Source organism: Nipponia nippon, unplaced genomic scaffold (genome assembly GCF_047370975.1).
Source record: "Nipponia nippon isolate SJK-2023a ecotype South Korea unplaced genomic scaffold, ASM4737097v1 scaffold_5, whole genome shotgun sequence".
Classification (NCBI taxonomy): domain Eukaryota; kingdom Metazoa; phylum Chordata; class Aves; order Pelecaniformes; family Threskiornithidae; genus Nipponia; species Nipponia nippon.
This window is the reverse complement of record NW_028262369.1, coordinates 39,210,538-39,231,302: the sequence shown is the minus strand read 5'-3', so window position 1 is coordinate 39,231,302 and position 20,765 is coordinate 39,210,538. Positions and strand designations below refer to the sequence as shown.

Sequence of the window (20,765 nt, the reverse complement as noted above, 5' to 3'; positions counted from 1 at the left end):
AGCCGCCCGAGCGGAGGCACCGGGAGCGGCGGCGGCGGCGCGCCCGCCCCGCGGCCCCCCGCGGCCCTCGCCGCCGCCGGGCACAGCGCCGCGCCGCCCGCCCCGCCCGGCTGCCGCGGCCCCGGCCGTGCCCCAGCGGCGGCCCGGGCTCGCTAGGCCGCGGAGGGCTCTTCCCCCCGAATATTTGGGAGTGAAATACGGAGAAGCCGTCCCTGGAGCGGGGGAGCGGGGCGGGCAGCGGCGCGCTCTGGCAGAAGTGCCGAAGGCACCACAACTCGCTCGCAGTGTCATTGCCACCAGCGGGGCTGGGGGGCGCGGGGCAGCCCCGCCGCCCGTCCCGGGCCGAGGCCCTCGCGGGCGGCTGCTTTGCCTGCTCCGACCGCCCTTACCGGCCTCGCTTGCGGGCGAAGGGAAGCGTAGCGGGGTGCGTGCGGCTGCAATTTCGGCGTTTTTCAAGACTCTACGTTCTTTCCCCGCTGCTTCACTGTTACCCACTTCGAGGTGATTCCGTAAATGCATTACAATTTTAGGTATTGCATGCTATCGCTATGAATATTTCTGAAAAAGATACAAATTTCGAGCTCCGGTACCAAAATTTGTAATTTTAAAAATTTAACTTACGCTAATAGAGAGATGCCCTAGAAGAGGAGGTAGGATCATCGTTAGTAACTCTCTTCCAACCGTGTTAATTTAGTACTGAGATCTCAGTCACCCAAGGCTGACATTAGAAGCTGAACAATCTCATGCCTGTCCGTTAGTTACAAATCGCTACGTGCACAAGGCAAGGAGTCACGGTCACCTACGAGGCCACGGATGCTGGGATAAGTCAGCACCTATCTTGTATTAACCTACTGATATGCAGGGTAAAGGGTAATTTAGAATCAGAATGGTTCACGTAACCCAAAATTGTAAGAAAAAGCACAACTATATTATTATTATATATTACTATTATTAGTTCTGGGAGATAATGAAATCTGGACGTAGTAGTTGCTGACTCCTAGAAAAGTAGAATGGAACTTGCATGTCAAATCCTGACAAGTCCTGATCCAACTCGATGCACAGCCTGCTCACCTTTACTCCTTGATCTAAACCCCTTGCTTCTCAGACAAGAGGGCACAGGCAGGTTCGAGACTTGTAGAGGCCACGTGAGAGTCACAGCTAATAATGTAGGCCTGTGTGGGACTGCCTGCCTTTTTGGGGGGGGAGGTTTTCCCAAATTTTACTTGAATTTGACAAAGACCAAAATTTCTTCTTGGTCCAGGCGAGTTTGGAGGTTTAGAACTTAACTTCCAAGAAATTTTTTTTTGCTCTGTCCAGCAGTGCAAATAGAAGCTGGTACAAAGACACCATGCATCTGTTAACTCTAAGATATGTAATTTAATGAGCTATTAAAAAACCCCACAAATTGGATAACCATGTATACAGATGGAATATATATAATTTTTCACTATGCATGGAACACAGCTTGTAGACGATTTTTGTCTGTAACATACCAAATGCTTTCTCCTACTTGTTCTAAATTCAGACTTACAAATACAGACACTGATGTTGAATGCTAGTCCCATTGTAGGCAGCGACAGAATTAACGGTTTTAACCAGTTCAAAATTTTTTTTTTTAAAAAACAAATAAAAAACGTCAGCAGCAGAAAGCAGTGTTATAAAGAATTGCCCATTACTGCGTTTTCATGCATTTAAAAGTTTATGTAAGACACACAGCCATTACCTGAATTTATTTTTTACTACTAAAGATAACATGTTCAAGTAGCTATAAAAAGCTGCCTAGCTTCCTCTTACCAGTAACACAAATATCAGCAACCCACATCAGCTGACAACGCTGAATCATGCTGTTCACGATCCTTGCTCACTGTCTCAATGTGAGCCCTACCAACTTAAGGTCAGGAGCTTTATCAGGCTGCTGGGGAAAAAGGTGCTGGGCTTGGGCAAGAAGAGAAGGAACAACATCAGAAGCTGATGATTCAGTTAAGACACTAACCTCTGCAGACTCCAGTAGGATTATATGAATCATGCCTACCAAGCCTGAGCCTTCCGTTCATGCTCAGATTACTCATACTGCCAACCCTAGGATTAGCATATAGCTGATTTTTTATGCATCAGACTTCGTGCTAATAACCCTTTTTGTAGGGAAGAAGCCTTTGCAGCTTCTCGGTATCAGACTAGCTGCAGCAGGATTTTCCCTGAAGTGCACCTCAGTGACCCAGTTAGATAACTTAGAAGGTTTGGCAGGAGCAAAGCAACCAATGTTGTTGTTTATATCACAGTAGTCACCAAATTCCTTAATAAACCAGTAATCAGAATGAATTGGTAGAAAACATCCCCTAAGAAAAACTGGAAAACCAAGGTTGAAAATCCTGGAGTTGACCACAAGCTTCCACTAACCTCTAAAGAAAGGTTGATGGAAGCCCGGCCACAGGTTAGACGCAGCATTCACAAAACGATAGTGGCCATCTAGAAAATAAGAAGGATCAAAGATGGAGCCGTGATGTGCCTTATTATAAGCAGGTATTTGGCCAAGCTATGCCATATTTCTTGTACAAACTGCAGAGCTAATTTTTTCACAAGAATAGAACTAAGTCTATTTTTACTTTATACATCACTAACTACCTAGGTGGTTTTATGTCAAGTTGCTGAATTATACAAACCTTTTGCCTGTGGAGTTTAGCTATGTCACCTTCAGATATTAGATATGGATCCAGTATCAGAGCTGGGAAGAAGATAGTTCTGGGAACCTAGCAGTTCCGCGTGGCTTTTGCACGACGAAATTGCTGCCCGCCCTTCTGCACACCCTTCAGCACAGTCTGGCTCAGCATTTCTGGGCATCTCCACCTGCGCTACCTTAGCTGTCCTGTTTGCCAAGGAAGCAGCAGAATTCCTCCTTTATTGAGGAATGCTTTCTTCCAGGACCACGCTGTCTACACACGCGTGGCAAACCTCTTTGTACAAAGCAAATACCTTCTACACCTTTCCCAGCATTTTGCAGAAGAAAGCTTAGAATCTTCTATATATGTCATTTGAATAAGAAAAATTGAGAACACCAACGATTCTTTTTTTTGTCTTCCTTATGTTTTGATTTTCTCATGTTCTGCTCTAAATTGTTGCTCTAATGGGTGCCAAGCCAAACCAGCCCCAGGGCAGATTGTCGTAGGAGCTCTGACAACGTGCTTTGCCCTCGATGATGTGCCATCTGCCTGCTAATCTTTTGTCAGTTCAACTAACCCTGTTGCTCTGAGACGCAAAAGAGGACAACTCTGCATGTCACTGACTCTGCCTCTGACCTGGCCAACTCGTACTCGATAGTAAAAAAATCTAACATATTCCGTTTATTAGTGACAGAGGAACTTTTTAAAGCTTTTAACTATCTTACACTTCATTTACATGTAGATACAATCTACTAGTGTAGACACAAGTACAAAAATGACACATTAGTGCAGCTGTTTTCACAAATGATCAAGGTAACAGTGGCATAACAGAACTTAGTACACATGTTAACTGTTAAGTAACTAACAATACTTAGTCTGTTTAAGCAGCTTTTTGTTTGTAGGCTGTATCTGCACAAGTGGTATTCCTGCTTGCTTGAGTGCGGTGACAGCTTTGGGCAAACACAATCATTGTAGGCTTGTTGCTTACTTATGTTTGGAGACCATCTCCCTTTCCTCTGAACTCAGCCTTCTGTCTGGAGGTAGGACCTGATTATCCTCGTTTAACTGGCTTGTAGGTTGCAAATAAAGGGTTTATCAGATTAGTTGTTAGCAACACTGACATTATGGCTTTAAGTCATCATGACAGTAGAGTCATGGAAGCTGGAATTAGTTTTTGAAGGGGCAAGAGTACCAGTTCATACCATTAGCAATGCACATACGGTTATATAGAATGGATGAAACGCAGAGAATAAATTCTTGCCTTTCCCTCCATCACCTCGTGTTTCCAAAGCAAGAGATCTTGAGCTTGCGTTAACCCAGTCAGAAAGTATGTCCAGATGACAGCAAGGTAGGGAGTCCTGAATGTGAACTGTAATATTTTATTGCAGGACAAATACCTATTCATGATGTATAAACTACAAATGAAGTCAGGCCTAAATCACTTTTGATGTGGATGTGAAACAAGGCATCCTAATGGCACCACTTTACATTATGACCCATCTTCCACCCCAAATCCCCTTCCTAGCCAAGTACTCAAATCTCCCAAACAGCATACACTTGAGCATGCATCCAGGCAAGGCTCATGTAAGAGGACTTCCCTAGACATTTCAAGGGGTGATACCCCAATCTGAGCATTTGTCAATATACACTCCTTCTGCTATGGAATGAAATACTACCATTCCAGCAGTGGCAAAGTAGAAGATACAGAGCAGTATTTTATTGCAGACTAGGTATTTTGGAACTAGCACTAGCTCTTACCTGAAAGACCAGGCTACCATTTTTAGGCATGCTTTAGCTGTCATTTATGAATTGAGATGCAATTTATTTCCTTTATCTGAAAATTCAGTTATTTATAGAAAGTCTTGTCCACTTCATTTACTTAGTTGGGTGGTCAGTGGCAGACCCTCACCACAACACTGGCAGTGTTACCTTCACTTCCAACTTTGATCCAGAAACTCAACAGACCAGAGGTCTCCATAGGAAGAGAAAGTTTTGAGGCAGAGGTTCAACTAGATCAGTGGTCTCCAAAGTGGAGCGTGGGAAGAAAATAATACAAACCAATTTTTTTTATTGCAAAACAAAATAAACATAACTAAGCAAAATTAAATAAACACTATTTAAAATATTTTTAATTTCTATTTTTGTGTGGTTTTTATAATGTACATAATATATTAGTACAGTAGAACATGTATATAATTTATAAATGAATAAATATACATGTCTTGGGGGTGCATGCTTAAAATTTTTTACTGATGGGGTGCATGACAAAAAAGGTTTGGAGACCACTGAACTAGGTTATCTCGAGGGGGTCCCTTCCACCCAACATTTCTGTAATACACATTGTGATTTGGTATTAATTCTATAAAACAATGTTTTATTAGTCCTCTACTTAATTTGAGATAGCTATGTGTAATCAGCAAGAACATAGGGTTTTTACACTCTAGTTTCTACTTCAGACAAGTATCCCAACATTAATAAAATCTTGCACTAATCAGAAAGCCTTTCAAACTGGAGCCAGAAGTGGTATGTTTTAGGTAATTTCTTTCTGTGAAGAACCAGAACCATTATGGCAAACATGCTTGCACCCTTATCCAAATGTTATGTTAACATAGAATACGTTAAACAGAAGATCAACATGTCTGGGCCTTAAAAGACATGCAAGTATACAGGATTTGCTGCTGAAATTACAGAGTTCCAGGAAATGGTTTTTTTATGATTACAAATAACGTTACATACCCTTTAGAAATTATCACTATTATAGAGGTCTTTTGTCACAGCCCAAATTCTGTGCAAGCATGTCATAGTAAAGTTACCGTTTTAATAGCAATCACATGATTGACAAGACCTTGGTTTAAAGTAGTTTCTATAGGTGCATATTTAGTATGCTATGACTTAATACAGTCAAACACAAGAATTTAGCTATGCTCAGTATAACAGATTCTCAAGTGTTTCTGAAAAAATTTGATTTAAAAAAAATGAGAAAAAAATCAAGAAGCTGATATTTTCTCACAACATATAAAACTGTAATCAAAAGAACAACTATGTTCCACTGTGTAGCAGACTAGATTACATATATTGTAAACAAGCAGCAGAGAGATGCTTCAAGTATCAATAAACAAGCTTTTAATATTAAGCATTTTAGAGGAGCTTACATGCTCTTTAAAGTGGTCTTAACATTTAAGCTTGTAACTAGTACATTTTTAAAGTTGTATAGTTTGTAGTAGTGTTGAAGTTAAGTTCTATGTTAACTATAGCTTTCACTCAAGATATTCTTCAAAAGATGCCATAATATCACTCTGCAGATTCATATCAATTGTACAAGCCATCTGCAAGAAAGCAAATTAGGGTATTTTCAGAGCAGGTAGACATCAATTAGTACTATGCAGGTCAAATATTTAATAAAGATTTAAGAAAAAACTACAAAGCTTCTTCCCAAAAAGAGCTGAACAGGATGAAAACTTCAGTAGACCTTATCTGAATCTAGCATGATCTCACACTGCGGTTCTTACGTTCCATTGTACAATATTATGAATTTAAAAAAAAATGTTTAGTCTACAAAAATAGTAGCAATTAAAAAACATTCATTACCTACACCAATAAAGCCAGTAAGTTAGTTTTAAAAAGGTTCAGTTTTGACATTTCAGACCAGAACAGTATGACTAGCACTTTTGTTGACATGGAATACGTTAAAGAGGATAAACAGCGTGCAAGACTTGAGGTTTGCACTTATTCAAAGGGCAGGGACTCCCCTTTAAAATTTGATTTTACCATGCAATTATTCTAAGCTTCTAATAGGACCAAGCAGATAGTTTTTCATACTCCGCCACTTGAAGACCTGCTTTGAGTTTCCTGTTTCATTTTCTGGACTAACTCTTCAGGTAGCATAGTTCTGTTGTTCTCAATCATTCAGGCCCTTTAAAATAAGGACCTGAGCTAACATTTTTTATTCTCTACTCAAGTTGAAAGCAAATCAGCTGGCAAGAGTCAGCAACTTACTGCTTCTCTCCTCCTGCGTTCTTGTTCAATTTTTCTAGCCAAGTTACGGTCTTGAACAAGAGCGTGTTGTTGAGCTTCGGGCAGTTGTTTGATCTTTTGCTCTTTTTGGGGCTCAGAGTCTGTCGCTGTCATGGCATCCAACCCTGTGCCTTCATTGCCCCTTTAAAGAAAGCAGAAGATATCAATATAGGATAAAAGTTTTTTCTTCTTTTCTTCACAACAAGCCTTTGCACCTGAAGAGAGTTCTGCAAATAAATCAACGCATAACCCTCAAACTGTGGTTCTGTTTTATACGTTGATTAAGTGATTTCCCTTCGCAAGAGGTAGGTGCACGCAATTGTTGGGCTGTAGCAGGATAAGGTTTCCTGTATTTAATTTCCAATCTATATGCACACAGAACTTTTATACGTGCTACACAAAGCTTACATGCACGTTCTCTGACAGATGTACACGCTTAACATTTCTGTTACTTTCTTGGCCCATGATGTTTTGCTTCTACCTTCTTCCTCTTCAACTAGTTATTTGAGTTAGATTTCACTAACTTCAGGCAAGCACCTGTAATGTCTTATTCCATAGAGCTACATGCCTGGTTTCCTCCTCGTGGAAACCTGTAGTAGCTGAAGGTGCCTGGAGTGTTCAGTATACGTTCTGAACAAGGAGTGTACTCTTAAGTCTCTCAAATGCTCAGTTTATTAAAATAATACACTCCAAACAAGCAACCCGTTCCAATACAGCCAGCGACGGTCAGGATCAGGAGAATTTAGGAACTGGCTCGGATTTACCTTTCACAGGGTCAAACAGACAAGAAAAAACAAATTGAGACTACTGAAGAGGGAAATACTACAGAAAGCAGAGTTTCAAAAAGGTGGCAAAGAGCAATCTAAGATATTACTGCAATGCAGTAATTAGTAGGCAGTCACTTAACCCACTCAGCATAATAATAGACCTCAGACTGGGATACATGTGTGGGCACTCACTGAAACAGTGGTTGCAAACAACTAGGGAAGAATACTACAGCAGTAGCTTATTCCATATGTTTCTTTACAGCAATGCAAAGAATTCTGGTGTCTGAAGTGGTGCACACTGGAACTCCTTTAGCTGTGTTAACACCAAGTTCCTGAAGACTAGATTATCCTGCTTTCCCCTTAGGATAGCAATAAGATCTGGTTTTCTTGGCTACAGATACAGGAAAGTAAGATACTGAGGACAGGTGTGAATTTTGGTCAAGACCAGAGGAATTGAGTGGTCCAGGGTTCAAATAACAAAACAAACTAAAAAAGAAGTACCTGAGAAGTTTCTTTGGCTGCTGAAATGATACTGATTTGCAAGGGAAAAAGGTACTTTGTGCATTTTGGATGTGCAGTTGTGCTTAGAGTGGTACAGCTCCCCCCCTTCATCTGACACATGGCAATTACCTAATTCAAACCACTTGTTCCTGAATAACTAAGCCACCCAGGAACCATACAAGCAAAAAACAGAATAATATTTCAACATATGTGGTTACAAACCTCTCTTTTTCTTGAGGAAGGTCTTGCAGTTCTGCCTCGGCTTGCACCAGTGGCCTTTTTAACTCCTGGGCTTGCTCACTCCTCCTCTTTAATGCTGCTTTCCTGAACTGTTTGAAGCTCTCAGCGGATGTTTTTATCGGAGCTGGAAGCATCATCGTTTTACATAAGCTTACCCAGGAATCTATATTCTTAAATCCTGTATCCTGAAGTTATTAGAAAAAGGAAAACACGGAAGAGGCAAAAATACAACTACCAGTCATCCATTACCTGCTTAGTTCTTACATTAGCACAATGTTGTTTTGACTAGACCTATTTGGGAATATCTACAACAAAATACCCTTACTTTAGCAGAATATTAGTGCAAATACAGCAATCTAAGCAGACTTCAATATATTGTCTCATCAACTTTGAGATTCTTTAGCAATATACTAAAAATTGTTAGCATTTGTAGCTATTCTTACCCAATCCGTTATATCCACCGCTCCATTTTTTAATTCCAGAAAACATGAATTCACAAGACTGAGCTTCATTGACAATATTTTAATATGAAGAACATCCATTTCATTTCTATATGTAATCCTTACATTACAGTAGTTTTGTATTAAGGTTGTGGGGTTGGTCTGTTTTAAATACCCATGCTTTCTCCCCGCCCCCCAGTGGCATTTTCTTCACACCGTAAAAGCAGGATAAAACCAGAATTCTTAAGACATACTGCTTCTACTAGAAGGCCACGTGTTTATGAAGGAAATACATATTTTTTAAATTGAATTCAGTAAATTAGTTAATAGCTTACTAAGAGCTAAGTGCCTAAAGAAAAATCCTAGGAATATTTTAATTCAACAGACTATATACGAGCTTTTTAGGTCCAGAGGCTGACATGATCAATAATTTAGAGTAGCAATTTTGATTTGATGTTTTCAAATAACTGATTACCACAGAAGAATTTAAATAACAGGTAAGAAAATTCCTCTGCTCCTCTATTTAAGGTAACCTATTGTATGCTAAGAAATATTTTGCTTAAATTTAATAAAAACCTTCAGATTATTTCCCAATTGTAATAATATTATCAAAAGTGTATCACTCTGTTTCAGAAAGGTTTTTCAATAGTACCCAAGGCTATATTCCACACTACTCTTATTTTTGTTACTGGATCAGCAAGAGATAGCACACTAATAGCTTGAATATTAGAACTAGATTAAGGAACGCTAATAGTTTAAATATTAAAACTAGACAAGATAAGCCATATTTTTAATGGCAATATAGATATGTTATTTTTAACTTAATCTTAGATAATTTACCTTCTGAAATGATCAAAGCCCATAGATTTTTTTTGTTTGTTTTTAGCACTAGAAATGAGATAAACCTATACAGGTTATAACAATACGCAAGAACTATCAGACACTAAATACCTGAAGCATAAAAGACCAGATTTTCAGAGAAGATCCCAGGACAGGGAATTATTGATCCTAGTAAGTATACCCAAGCTCTCCTCCTCAAATGGGACTTGAGCAACACTTACCTTTCTTGGAAGAATTTTAGATTTTGGCTCTAGCATGTTTTTACCATTAGGTGTAGCATTAGGTGTACAATGACCTGATGGATGAATGAAAAAGAGTTTTCACTCTTGTGGATTTTATAGACTATGTTTCCTTAAATTTAAGCGATAAAAATTTAGTCATTCTAGAAATTGACTGAAGAATTTACACTGTAATTTTTTATTATTATTATTATTTGGTTCAGAATGACAGAAATGCTCCCAGATGCTTCCCAAGCTTAAGTTGAACTGAACCATTTCCCTCCAGTTTGGGGCAGGGAAAGGAATGGTTAAGCTCAACTATATATGAGAGATTAACTCCTGGTTAATTCTAGGAGAGGTCCCAGCAGAATGCCCAAAAAGTTTGGTCAGAAAGTCTCAACACAGCACCTCGCCAGTTGCTCACCTCCTGTCCCGTTCCCCACCCAGCCCTCTTCCATTTTGATTCCAGCATTATTTAAGAGTACCTCATTCATCATGTAAACTCATTTTGCCTAAAGCTCTCCAGCCTATTTGCCTAAAGGCAAATAGGTCAGGCACTAACGGCTAGTCATCCCATTTCCAGTAGCTTACAGGAGGTATGAATACTCTTTATTACTTGTGAGGGAAAAAAACCCCAACACTTACACATGCAAAGTGGAAGTGCTATTTTGACAATACTAACTTCAGATTAACAGTTCTGATATGCTGTGTTACTGTAGAAGATCCATACTATTTTGTGTGAAAAACACTTTCCCCAAACCTCTTAAGGCTTCAAAAAAACTTTTAAAATGCAGGAACAGATACAAGTTCCTACATGGTAGGCCTGAAAATAGACTTTTGTAATACTAGGGACCAGCTAGAATACCACACAGTTAACAAAAGCCATGTATTGTAAGGTAGGTTTTTTGTTTGGGTTTTCTTTTTTTGTTGTTGTTTTACATCTTATTTATTACTTTGTTATATTCCCTTTCTAAAGAGCTTCTAGGATGAAAAATCTAGGTGTACTCTGAAAAAGCCACTGTTTTAGGACTAGATATAAACGATGCAGATATTCAGCAAAGGTCCTCTACTACAGTTTGAGATGGTTCAGTATTTAAGTAAATGTTTAATAAAAAACTCAAGATAACTTTTTTTTTTAATGTGAAGGATAAAGTTTTTGGATGTTTGAATCTAGAATGCTAAAGGCAGAGTATCAAATCCTCAGTCAGTTTGTCATAAAAGGGGTTTTCAGAAAGACCTCACAGCCTCCAAAAGTTAAGACAAGAACAGTGCCTGGCCTTTACCCTATGCCTCCATGCATTGCCTCTGAGATGGTATAATTACAAGTGAGCAGGAGAGTTTTTACTATACAGCAGAATAAAATAAGACAAAAGACCTCTGAAGTCTCTCAAGTACTACTGAAGAGGGTTCCAAATCTACATTCTCATGGATTCCAGGTCCAGTTAAGCAAAGTCTACCCAGATCAAATTCTGTTATCAGAGACTTGTTCTCCTCCAGAGTAGAGAACTAGTGTATTAAGAGGAACATCTTAATACAATAGGCATCTTTCTTCCATCAATCATTTATCCTCATACAGGCAGCTTGGATCTTCATATAAGAAACTAGGCAGTCTTGAGCACTGAATACTCCAAAATAAAGCAAGAGCTTCACATAACCAAAAATATCTAACCCCGTTGTGAAAATCAATTTGATCAACCTGTTATACCCACCAAGATCTACCTGAAGTAAACTTAAGATAAATTTAAATTTATAGTCACGTCTGTCTTAAAGCTCTAGATATAACGCATGAATATGAGGCTGTGTCAAAAGTATTTGCAGCCATGGGCTTTGAAACACACATTTTAGAGCTACTTACAGCAATGCCAGCCTTCACAGGACCTCTCATTGAGAGACACTGCTTTTTAATTTGAAGGGAAGCTTGTAGTTACTGGTTTCATAAGTTAAGTTTCTTAACAAGCCACCACTGAATTCAGCGATATGCCAAGCCTGCACCCATATCGTCAGAGGCATCACAAGTCTAAAAATCAAAAACTCCTGTTTCAGAGATGCAGGTAACCTCACAGAAGTGCCTGAGAGGGTTCTCTACAAAATTCAATGAGTTGCTCTAAGCATCCAATTCTAAAATGAGTTTCCCTGGTTTGCTCTAAGTAGATGCACATAGTACAGAGCACTCTCTACATTTTCTATCAATAGATTACAGGTCCTACAACAGCTCCAGATTAGCAAAGTTTTTGTTGTTGTTTAAAAAAAAACAAACAAAACCAAAAACGCCCAAAAAACCAAAAGCCCAAATCCTGTATTTTTCCCCACCTCCTTCCAGTTTTCTACAGGAGTTAATAGTGGAAAGGCTAAGATAACACTGAGCACAGTTGGGGCATGTATCATTACAGAAACAAATGCCACTGTGTTAGGGAAGAGGGCAGATAACTACACTCACATAACAGTGTTAAAAGCTCTGCTATGCAACATAATGCTGAAGTTCAGGTGTTCTCAAAGGCAGAGTCTCATTACTGGATAGTTGCCATATTAAACACAGAAGCTCCTCTAAAACTGTCCCATGAAAAAGGGAAGAAACAGTACAAATTAAATGAGGATGAGGAATAGAAAGTTAAGAAGAATAAAGAGTAAGCAGTAAACAATTAAGTATGGAAGGGAGCAAGCTTTCCCAATAGTTTTGGCTATGTTTTGTTGTTTGTTTTTTTTTTTTTTCCCCCTATGAATATTGAAACAGCGAGGTTGATTTATTCCTCCTTGTTTTCCCAGCTCTTCAGCATATTAAGATAACACCAGGATCTGGATAGTTACAGTCATGCAGTATACAGGAGAGGAATTCAAGTTTTAGGCAGCCTCAAAACTTTATGAGTGAAGATCATTAGCTGAATCTGTGGAACTCCAGCAGCTACAAGTCTAAACAAAGGAAGTCAGTATGTGTATGGATAGGTGTGTTAAGACCATGAGAATACCAAATGGAACATCTTGGAGAATTAAATCTCCATTTTTAGAGTTGCTTTAATACAACTCAAGTACCCAGTATTGTTCTCTGGCAACAATTAAAGAGCTCATCGGCGAGAAGGCTGTGCCTCTTAATTTCATCAAGATTTCAGAAGTTTGTTGCCTCCCCTGTTCAAGCCTATACAGGTAGTTTAGAGAGGAAAGAGTGAAGGAGGAATCAAAACAGTCATGTCTGGTAACACTAGGCTCTCAGCATGGATGTTCAGTGTCCAGCTCAGAATTCTTTAGTTTGAAACATGCATGAAGTCTGATGCATCTCTACATGGAACGCAGCTTTCAGGGAACCTGTGTTCTTGTAAAAATTGCAAGTTTGTTCCATGGTGAAAGCCTGTTTGACATTGCTTTACTGTCAGATCCTTGTCACCAAGAGCCAGAGATGGCAACTCAAAATAGACACAAAGTACCCTGGGAAAAGAGCTCCGTGAAGCTTCAGCAGAAGACAGCTTAAAGGCCAGTGAAGTTTGACAGATTGGAGCATCGGTTCTCTCAGACTTTCTGGAAGACTGGGTTACTTATCCCTAGTACTAAATTTAGAAAGCCAAGTTCTTAAATCAAAACATCATTTGCTTTGTATGTTTTAACACAGAACACGAACCAAGCATCCATTTAAGTTAACTTTTTTAAAAAAAAAAAAGCAGCAAATGAAAAAGAGCAAGGGAAAACTGCACCCCCTCCATTAGTCTGCAAACTGATTAATGTACAAGTGTTCAGCATTTTATTTCTTTAAACCAGGTTCATATACATTTTTAACTTTACACCCCTGATATCAGTTACAGTTTTTATTATGACAATACATACTTTGTTCTTGACTTATGGATATTGAATCAGCAGTTCTCTCACTGGCCTTGTTTTGAAGTGTATTTGATTTGTCTAGATGTATTGTTTTCTCAGCTTGTTTGCTCCAATCAGCACTGTCCACCTGGGAGGTTGTGTTGGATACCTAGAAGAGAAGTTAGACTTCAAAATATATTCTGAAGTGCTAAACATGTGGATTCTTCTTGTACAGCAGCAAGATTAAAGATTTAGAAACTTAGAGCAGTAAATTATTGCAGCTCTAGGTTCTGCAAACACCAGGGAAGAATTAGATTTCATTCATATTACAGTGGTCAAAGCAAGTTCTTACATTAATATTTTGTATTTAGAACATGAACTGCTCAGAGATCCCGAGTGGAGTGGATGGAATATGAGAAAATGATAGCAGCTCTTTAACCCTGGGCATGGTACAACATAATAGAAGTTGGCTTTTACTGTTGTGAAGGCAGTTACTCCACTCTAGCTTATGGATCAGGGTGAAGGGCAGCTGCATTACTTCAGTTCACTGGTATTTTCTCTCTGTGCAACACTGTTTAGTAATCCCCTTGAACTGGGGAAGCTGTTGCACAAACCCGAGTCTCATAATAGATACTACTTGCTGCCTTTGGATAGTGGACACAAATGGGAAAGGACAAGTTGCTTTTCTTCCGTTCTTGCAGGACACATTCCTGTGCTCATAGACTCAAGAGGTAGTTTCTATCCATTTCAGAAAATAAAAGCTATTGACACCTGGCTAAAGCAGCTATGTTTGAAACCATGTTGAGAAAGATAGTTAAACATCTTAAGATGGAAGAGATCATGCTGCTGCAGTAACATCAATAACTTCCTTTGTAACACAGAGGCCCTTCTAACCAGGATACTCTCCAAGAACATATTAAGACAGAAATCAACAGTGACTAAATATTTCACAACCTCATCTATGACCCTGAAGGCCCCAGTTTCCATGGTTTTAGGAACAGGAGGAAAAAGCAACGCACTTTTCCAGGATAGCCTCTAGAGTCTTCAGAGTATTACTGAGCTTATGAGATTGATATTTCTAGAAGACAGGAACATATAGTATAAGCTGCCCATCTCTTTTGTGAAACTAAGTTTAACAGGGTGGGCTTTTAACCTCTAAGTATGCAAGGGTTACTTAAGCTATAGCACTGAAAAGAAATAAAATAAGCTTTACAGTCCATTATAAGCTTGATATATTGATCAGCCAGACTCTTTCCTTTTGTGTTGCAGCCAACAGGCAATGAATTAGTGTCCTATTAAAGGATAAGAATCACTTTGGTAGTGAGGTTTTGGAGAACTTTTGTTGTAAACCTTAAGTGGCCTTCATTGCATCAAATTAAAGCCTGGAATATTGTATTAGATCTTATTTAAATGAGAAAGAACATGCTTTAAGGAAGATATTTGAAATGAATGCATTGGAGAGAAGCACGTATTCACCTCTGGAAGAGCATGTGTGCACAGGGTGACAGAAGACTGTTTTGTCCTCGGAGTACTCTGAGGAGTTTGCTGGTCTGGAGCATCATGCAGAGCAGATACAGCTGAGATTGTACCTGAGAGAGAAGTAGTGTGTGATTTCCCCTAACATGCAAAGTGCAGTCCTACATCTCAAAATCAGGTCGCTCTTTAGAGCTGTGGATTAACTGGATATGAAGATATGTATCCTAGCTGCACAATTTGAGACAGTTATTTTTAATTAGTTTTTAATTGATTTCTCAGTTAATCAGCTACCAGCTCAAGCTGTCTTTTACAAAAAACTCAGAAGTGTCTGAAGTTATTAGACCTTTTGAAGTGAGGGAGGGAAAAGAATAGCTCCTTTAATCAAGTTCCTAAGCAATTTAATATTTGATATGTCTAGACAACAGCAATCAATTCGGAGGGTCTATGGCACCAAGCTTTAAATTCAGCTAATAGGGATTTCAGACATGAACTTGAGTGGTAGCAGTGGGTTTAAGCACCTAATTCCTGCCTTAAGGTGTTCAGCACTTCCTGTAACCCTAAGTTCATTGAGGTATCATTTTCCATCTCATCAGAGGGAGGCATGAACACCACCTCCTGTTTTAATGCTGTTCTGCCCCACCATAAGTGTCCCAGTAATCTGAAACCCTAGCCAATCCTCAGTGCTGCCACACTTTTATTTACATCATGCTCTTTATAATGCATATCCTGCAAGAACTTTTTCTATTACCCACTTGATAACCTCCAAAACCCCAAGATAAGCTTATTGGGCAGTACAAACATTAGTTCTACCCTCCCTTCTTTCCTCTGCGGTCAAATATAGCCATGCTTCTTGCTATAAGGATGTTACCTGAGGGAGACTGGGAATATTGTTCTGATGGTTTAAGTGATCTATTCTGTAGAGGCTGAAGCCTCTGCAGTACAGTGAGAGGTGGCTGCTGCAGTTCAGATGATCCACAATTTTGCAATCTACTAGTAAGAGATGAGGGCTGTGCTTGCAGAACAGCATTGCAGGATGTCCTCTGTAAACACAGCGGTATTCTCTAGAAAAAGATTGCAGTAGTTAATACAGCCAAATCTTCATTTATAGCTATTTGATCCCCTTTCCCCACCACCACTCCATTTCCACTGTTTATAGGATTCAGTAGTCCTTGTATTGTGATACTAATCTAGCATTTTCTAAGTTTTGATGACAAAAACCCATGAGGTGAAGTGCACTGCCTTGGTCTGACAGATACATTTTGTTCTCATGGGTTTTCTGTAACATGAGGATTTAAAGTATGATGTTTATTGTTACTCAGAAAGTCAGTTAGGGGCTGTTATAACTGACCAAGCTGAAGCTTAATTCCTGTATCCTCTTTTCTCAAGTTTACTGCTGTCATTCTGTCACTGCAGAGGCTGCACTTTTTAAACAAAAAAAAGAAAAGGGTGTTGCATAATTCCTCCCCTCAGTCTTTGCTTATGAAGATGCAGAAGGAGCAGCTGAATAATAAATTTGCAGCCTAGTTTCCTGTATCCAGCTAAGCACTTTAAGTGAAAGAAAGTCTATTGTAAGAAGAATGAAGGCTTTGCTATGATCTTGCTTTGAAATCTGAGGTCTCTATCTCTGGTAGCTTCAAGGGAAATTGTGAAAAGGCAGCTAACCCTGACAAGAATTAACACCCACTGTATATACAGGAATAAAGCAATTCAATCTTAGAGGCATTAAAAATTATTTCTAGATAAAACTGCTGTTGCTTATAGTAATGCCATAGTAATAAGTAATATAAAGTATCCTGAAAATGACTAGTATATTGTACAGTTCATTTATTTTCAGGTGTAGAAGTGAGGTTATTCATAGATACAGAAAAAATATTTAAGTGGGGTTTGCACTGTCCATTAGGTCAATTCTATACTCAAAGATCAAGTTGGAGAGGATTTTCCTTTTTTAGGGGTGGGTGGGGTGGAGGGGTGGGGCATATGGAGCATTCTCCCTCTCTTTCTCTTCTCCTTCACCCAACACAGAGTTACCATGATGATTATAAGAAGTAAAAGCCTCAGGAGCTACTTTTAACAGACAGCAGATTTCGCACCTCCATGTAAATCACTCCTACAGAACAAGTAGCATTCAAGCCATATTCATTATTTCCTGATAAAGTTGTGTCATTTCCAGTACCATTGTATGTAACAAATAACTTCGTTTAGGGCAAAAATGTTATATTCATTCCAGTCAGTTTACCTTAGGCTTTTCCATAGAAGTTGGACAGTTCTGCCTGGCTCCAGTCTGTTTTGAGAAGGTTTCTGTAACTGTAAATACAGAGAGGTGGGCAGAAAGAAGGGGGTGGAGGGGAAAAAAAAAAAATAAATCATTTGCATGTGTGTCATTATTCACACATACAAGATGCGAGTTGCAGTTGTACCTAGTGAGCCAAACGTCACAGTAAAAGGACCATCCTTATCTTGGATACTTTAGCTTCAGCTTGATGAAGAAAGAACTTCTCCCAGATATAAAAAAAAAAGACCACAAAGATTCCTGCAGGATCAAGGTCTTTGCTGCCATCAATGACTCCACTGTTTGCTTGCCCACACTGCAAATTGTTGAGCATTCATCTCACACTGTTACCTCATACAGATATCTACGTTGTAGACCTCCAGTTTGGCACATCTGTTCTGTCCTAGAAAACTAAAGAGAGTTCTGTGTGCAGAGAGCAACATCATCCTGATATCCTGATGGTACAGCACTGTAATGTCCCTTAAACAAGCTTGAGACAGCTTAAGCATCAAGCTCTACAGTCAATGCTGTTGGCACTTTTGTCCCTCAGCTTAGGGACAAGCTAGGGCACACTTCATGCTGCAGACCAGAAGATGAAAATAAAGTAAACCACAGTTTCAAAAAGGAATCAAAACTACAAGAGTAGGCTATAGCCTAATAGTCAAGTCTCCAGGTTAGATACACAGACCTCCTTCTAGCTGATTTTGGTCCCTAAAGTTTTTCACTGATGAGTGGATGTTGTAGGTTTGTTGTTGTTTGTTTGGTTGTTTTTTTTAACATACAAACTCACTGTTAAGACACTGATTTAATAGCACTGGAATTGAGCCTTCGACATGGAGCAAACCTACAAGGGTAACTGAAGTCCTTGGTAAGCATGTGGAACAGTAGATGCTAACTGAGAAGGCAGATGTTTTGCCTATACAAACACAAAAGAAAGCTTTCTGACCCGATTCAGAGTCGCTGCTATCTGAGGAGCTTGAACCACTGCTAGTACTGCTGCCAGAGTCTGAGGAGCTGCTGCTGTCGCTCAGTCTGCTTGGTCCAATACTGGACTCAACGTTGTTTTCAACTGCAGGAGAGAAAGAAATAACTTGGAACAACCTCCAATAGAGCAGTCTTCATATACAAGACAAGCATCAACCTTGTTAGGTCTATTCTCCCATATAACAGCTCATCTTCTGCCATTTTCTTGTCCACTGTTCATTTAGAAGTGGATTTGAGACCTTTATAGAGAGGTAGATTTACCAGCAGCAAGCTAGTTGAATGAATGAATAGCCAATGGGGAGCTGTAATCACACAGCTTACAGTCCTGAAAGTAGGTTAAAACTGTGCTATCTTACACAATTCAAGCAATTTTCCCCATAAGTTTTCCTGCTGTTCAGAGCCTGTTTCTGTGCTTGTTGCTGCTGCCAGACTTGCATGCTGAGGTCTTTATCTATAGCCAACTCTCCTCTTTCCCAAGCCATATGTACTCCAGAATTGTCATCTTTTGCCACCTCCCCACCATCTGACTATTTTGCATCTGCAGGATTGATTTAACTCCGTTTATAGTGATTTCGCAGTCAAAAAGCTTTTTCAAAGTGTGTTGCTCTGACGGAAGCTTTGAAAATGAGAAGCCACATGGATACCTGTTTCCCTGGACGCAAGTCTTTGTTAAGTGCCAGCTTAAGCTCTTTCTTGTAAAGAGGCCAGATGCCAGTTGTAAAGATTCCCTGGCCTGCCTCCTCCCTCTCCCTGCAACATATCCTTTGCAACCGATTTCAGCTGCTTCTTTAAGTTGTTCTTTCTAGGATGTTTTCAAGCCATCACATATACCAGACAGGAAGACTGTTGCCTGAGCTAATACTGGATGCAAGCCTGTGTCTTGCAGGGCTGCTTCTATCTTTTCAGCTAACTGGTTTTACATAGGAGCTTAATAGATATCCAATAGAGGGCAAAAATAGCACTCACTAGTTTAATGAGGAACAACTTGACCTATAATAGCAGCATCAGCTGCATTGATCTGTTCTCAGTCCCTGACAAGAGCCACCACCAAGTGTAGATATGCTGAAGTACGTACTGAATTTCTAGCTTTGATATTGAAATGCATTATTGCTCAAAACTCTGAATTGATTCTCCTAGGGGACTTCCTAAAGACTAAGACAACACAGCACACCTGTCACTGATACAGAAGTCTTGCTAGCATGACAGCATTAGTGAGGCTGCAATCTAACAAGTATGACTAGAGTTTGTTATTCTTGAATCTAAGACACAGAAAGTGAATTGCAAACAAGTACACAGACCATGGGACACTCCTCCTCCCCCCCCGCCATGTTTTCATATGTCAGCATAAGGGAGAAGGCATTCAGTGTCCCTTAAGCTCTGAAGCCGTTATCATCTTTACCTGTAATAAAGGATTAGGTCCAAGAATAAGGACGATGTTTTAGACAGGACAAGTAACTGACCAAATTTGCTGCTGTGACTCCAGCTCATTCAACATAGGAAGAATCTTAAGACTAGCAGTAGGAAGCTTAAGACCTCAACTGTTCTGAGGAGAAAGCCCCGGCTGCATAACAGTGTATAAGCCCAAGGGGAGAATGCCACTTTAAGCTATTTCTGTTGCAAATTAATAAAAGAGTCACATTACTCTTGAGGGTCTCCTTTTTGGGGTTTAGTTGACCATTGACATCCAGTAGCCTCTTCTCTAGCTCTTCTTTCCTCTCAGAATTAAGTTGTTCTTTTGACTTTGTTGGTTTTTTAGCTGCATGTGAAACAGAAGTTAACATTGCAGCAAAACAGAAAACAAATCTAGGTGGTGTTTTTTCTTTTTTTTTTTTTTAAAGCATCATTTATGCTACATACCCCGCTGCTTTCTTGGTCTCTTCCTCAAACAGGTTGCCACGTATTTCTCTAGTTCTCTGAGTGTTGAAGCCTTTAAAGTTTCAAAGTCTATTTCTATCTCATCAGGGTTAGAGTTTCTCAGTGAAGGTTCTCTTGACTGTATTATATGGACTACTTTCCCAAGCTTATCTCCAGGGAGTTTATTTATGTCCAAACTCAACTGTCTTTTTTCATCGTAATTCATAGGCTTGGCACCATCTTCATCTTCTGACTTATGTGCCAACAAGACCTGCTGCATGGTTTTCTTTGATTGACTGCAAGAAAAAAAGTGTACTGCAGTAACAGCAGTTTAAAATAATTTGACACCCACACAAGTCCCCCACACTTACATGTTCAAAGACAGCTTTTTCTTAGATTTCTTCTTGTGTTTTAGATTTTTCTTCTTTTGAATCTGGCTTTTTATTTTGTTTTTTTCTTTGTTCTTGCTTTTCTCCCTTTTAGCCTTCCCTTTTTTCTTTTTCAGTTTAGGTAAGTATGCTCTGGTCAAAGCCCGCAACTGCTGGTGAACAGCTTTAAGCTAGCAAAAAAAAAGAAAAAGCACTGATAATCCTAGGCAATGTAGGATGAACAGTAAACTGGCCCTAAATATCACAGGATTTGTGGCAGCTGAGCACATATTAATAGGATGTTTGCTTTCCAAACAAGGTTTATTTTCCAAGCATCTTACTATATCATAGATT

The 20,765-nt window shown here is 39.4% G+C and overlaps 1 protein-coding gene across 4 annotated transcripts in view; it reads right to left on the bottom strand.

The window, feature by feature from the left end:
* Nucleotides 1-5,258: 5,258 nt before the first annotated feature.
* The window catches only part of BRDT (bromodomain testis associated), a 30,002-nt gene continuing 14,495 nt past the window's right edge, over nt 5,259-20,765 (bottom strand). For all 4 annotated transcript variants that reach the window (XM_087731656.1, XM_087731659.1, XM_087731657.1 and 1 more), the window contains 12 exons: nt 20,415-20,602; nt 20,047-20,339; nt 19,832-19,945; nt 18,152-18,274; nt 17,173-17,240; nt 15,805-15,997; nt 14,937-15,049; nt 13,488-13,629; nt 9,681-9,754; nt 8,162-8,364; nt 6,654-6,813; nt 5,259-5,983 (listed from right to left, as the gene is read on the bottom strand). In XM_087731656.1, coding sequence (XP_087587782.1) covers nt 5,915-5,983; nt 6,654-6,813; nt 8,162-8,364; nt 9,681-9,754; nt 13,488-13,629; nt 14,937-15,049; nt 15,805-15,997; nt 17,173-17,240; nt 18,152-18,274; nt 19,832-19,945; nt 20,047-20,339; nt 20,415-20,602 — 1,740 coding nt within the window. In that variant the 3' untranslated portion in view covers nt 5,259-5,914. The remainder of the gene's footprint in view (nt 5,984-6,653; nt 6,814-8,161; nt 8,365-9,680; nt 9,755-13,487; nt 13,630-14,936; nt 15,050-15,804; nt 15,998-17,172; nt 17,241-18,151; nt 18,275-19,831; nt 19,946-20,046; nt 20,340-20,414; nt 20,603-20,765) is intronic.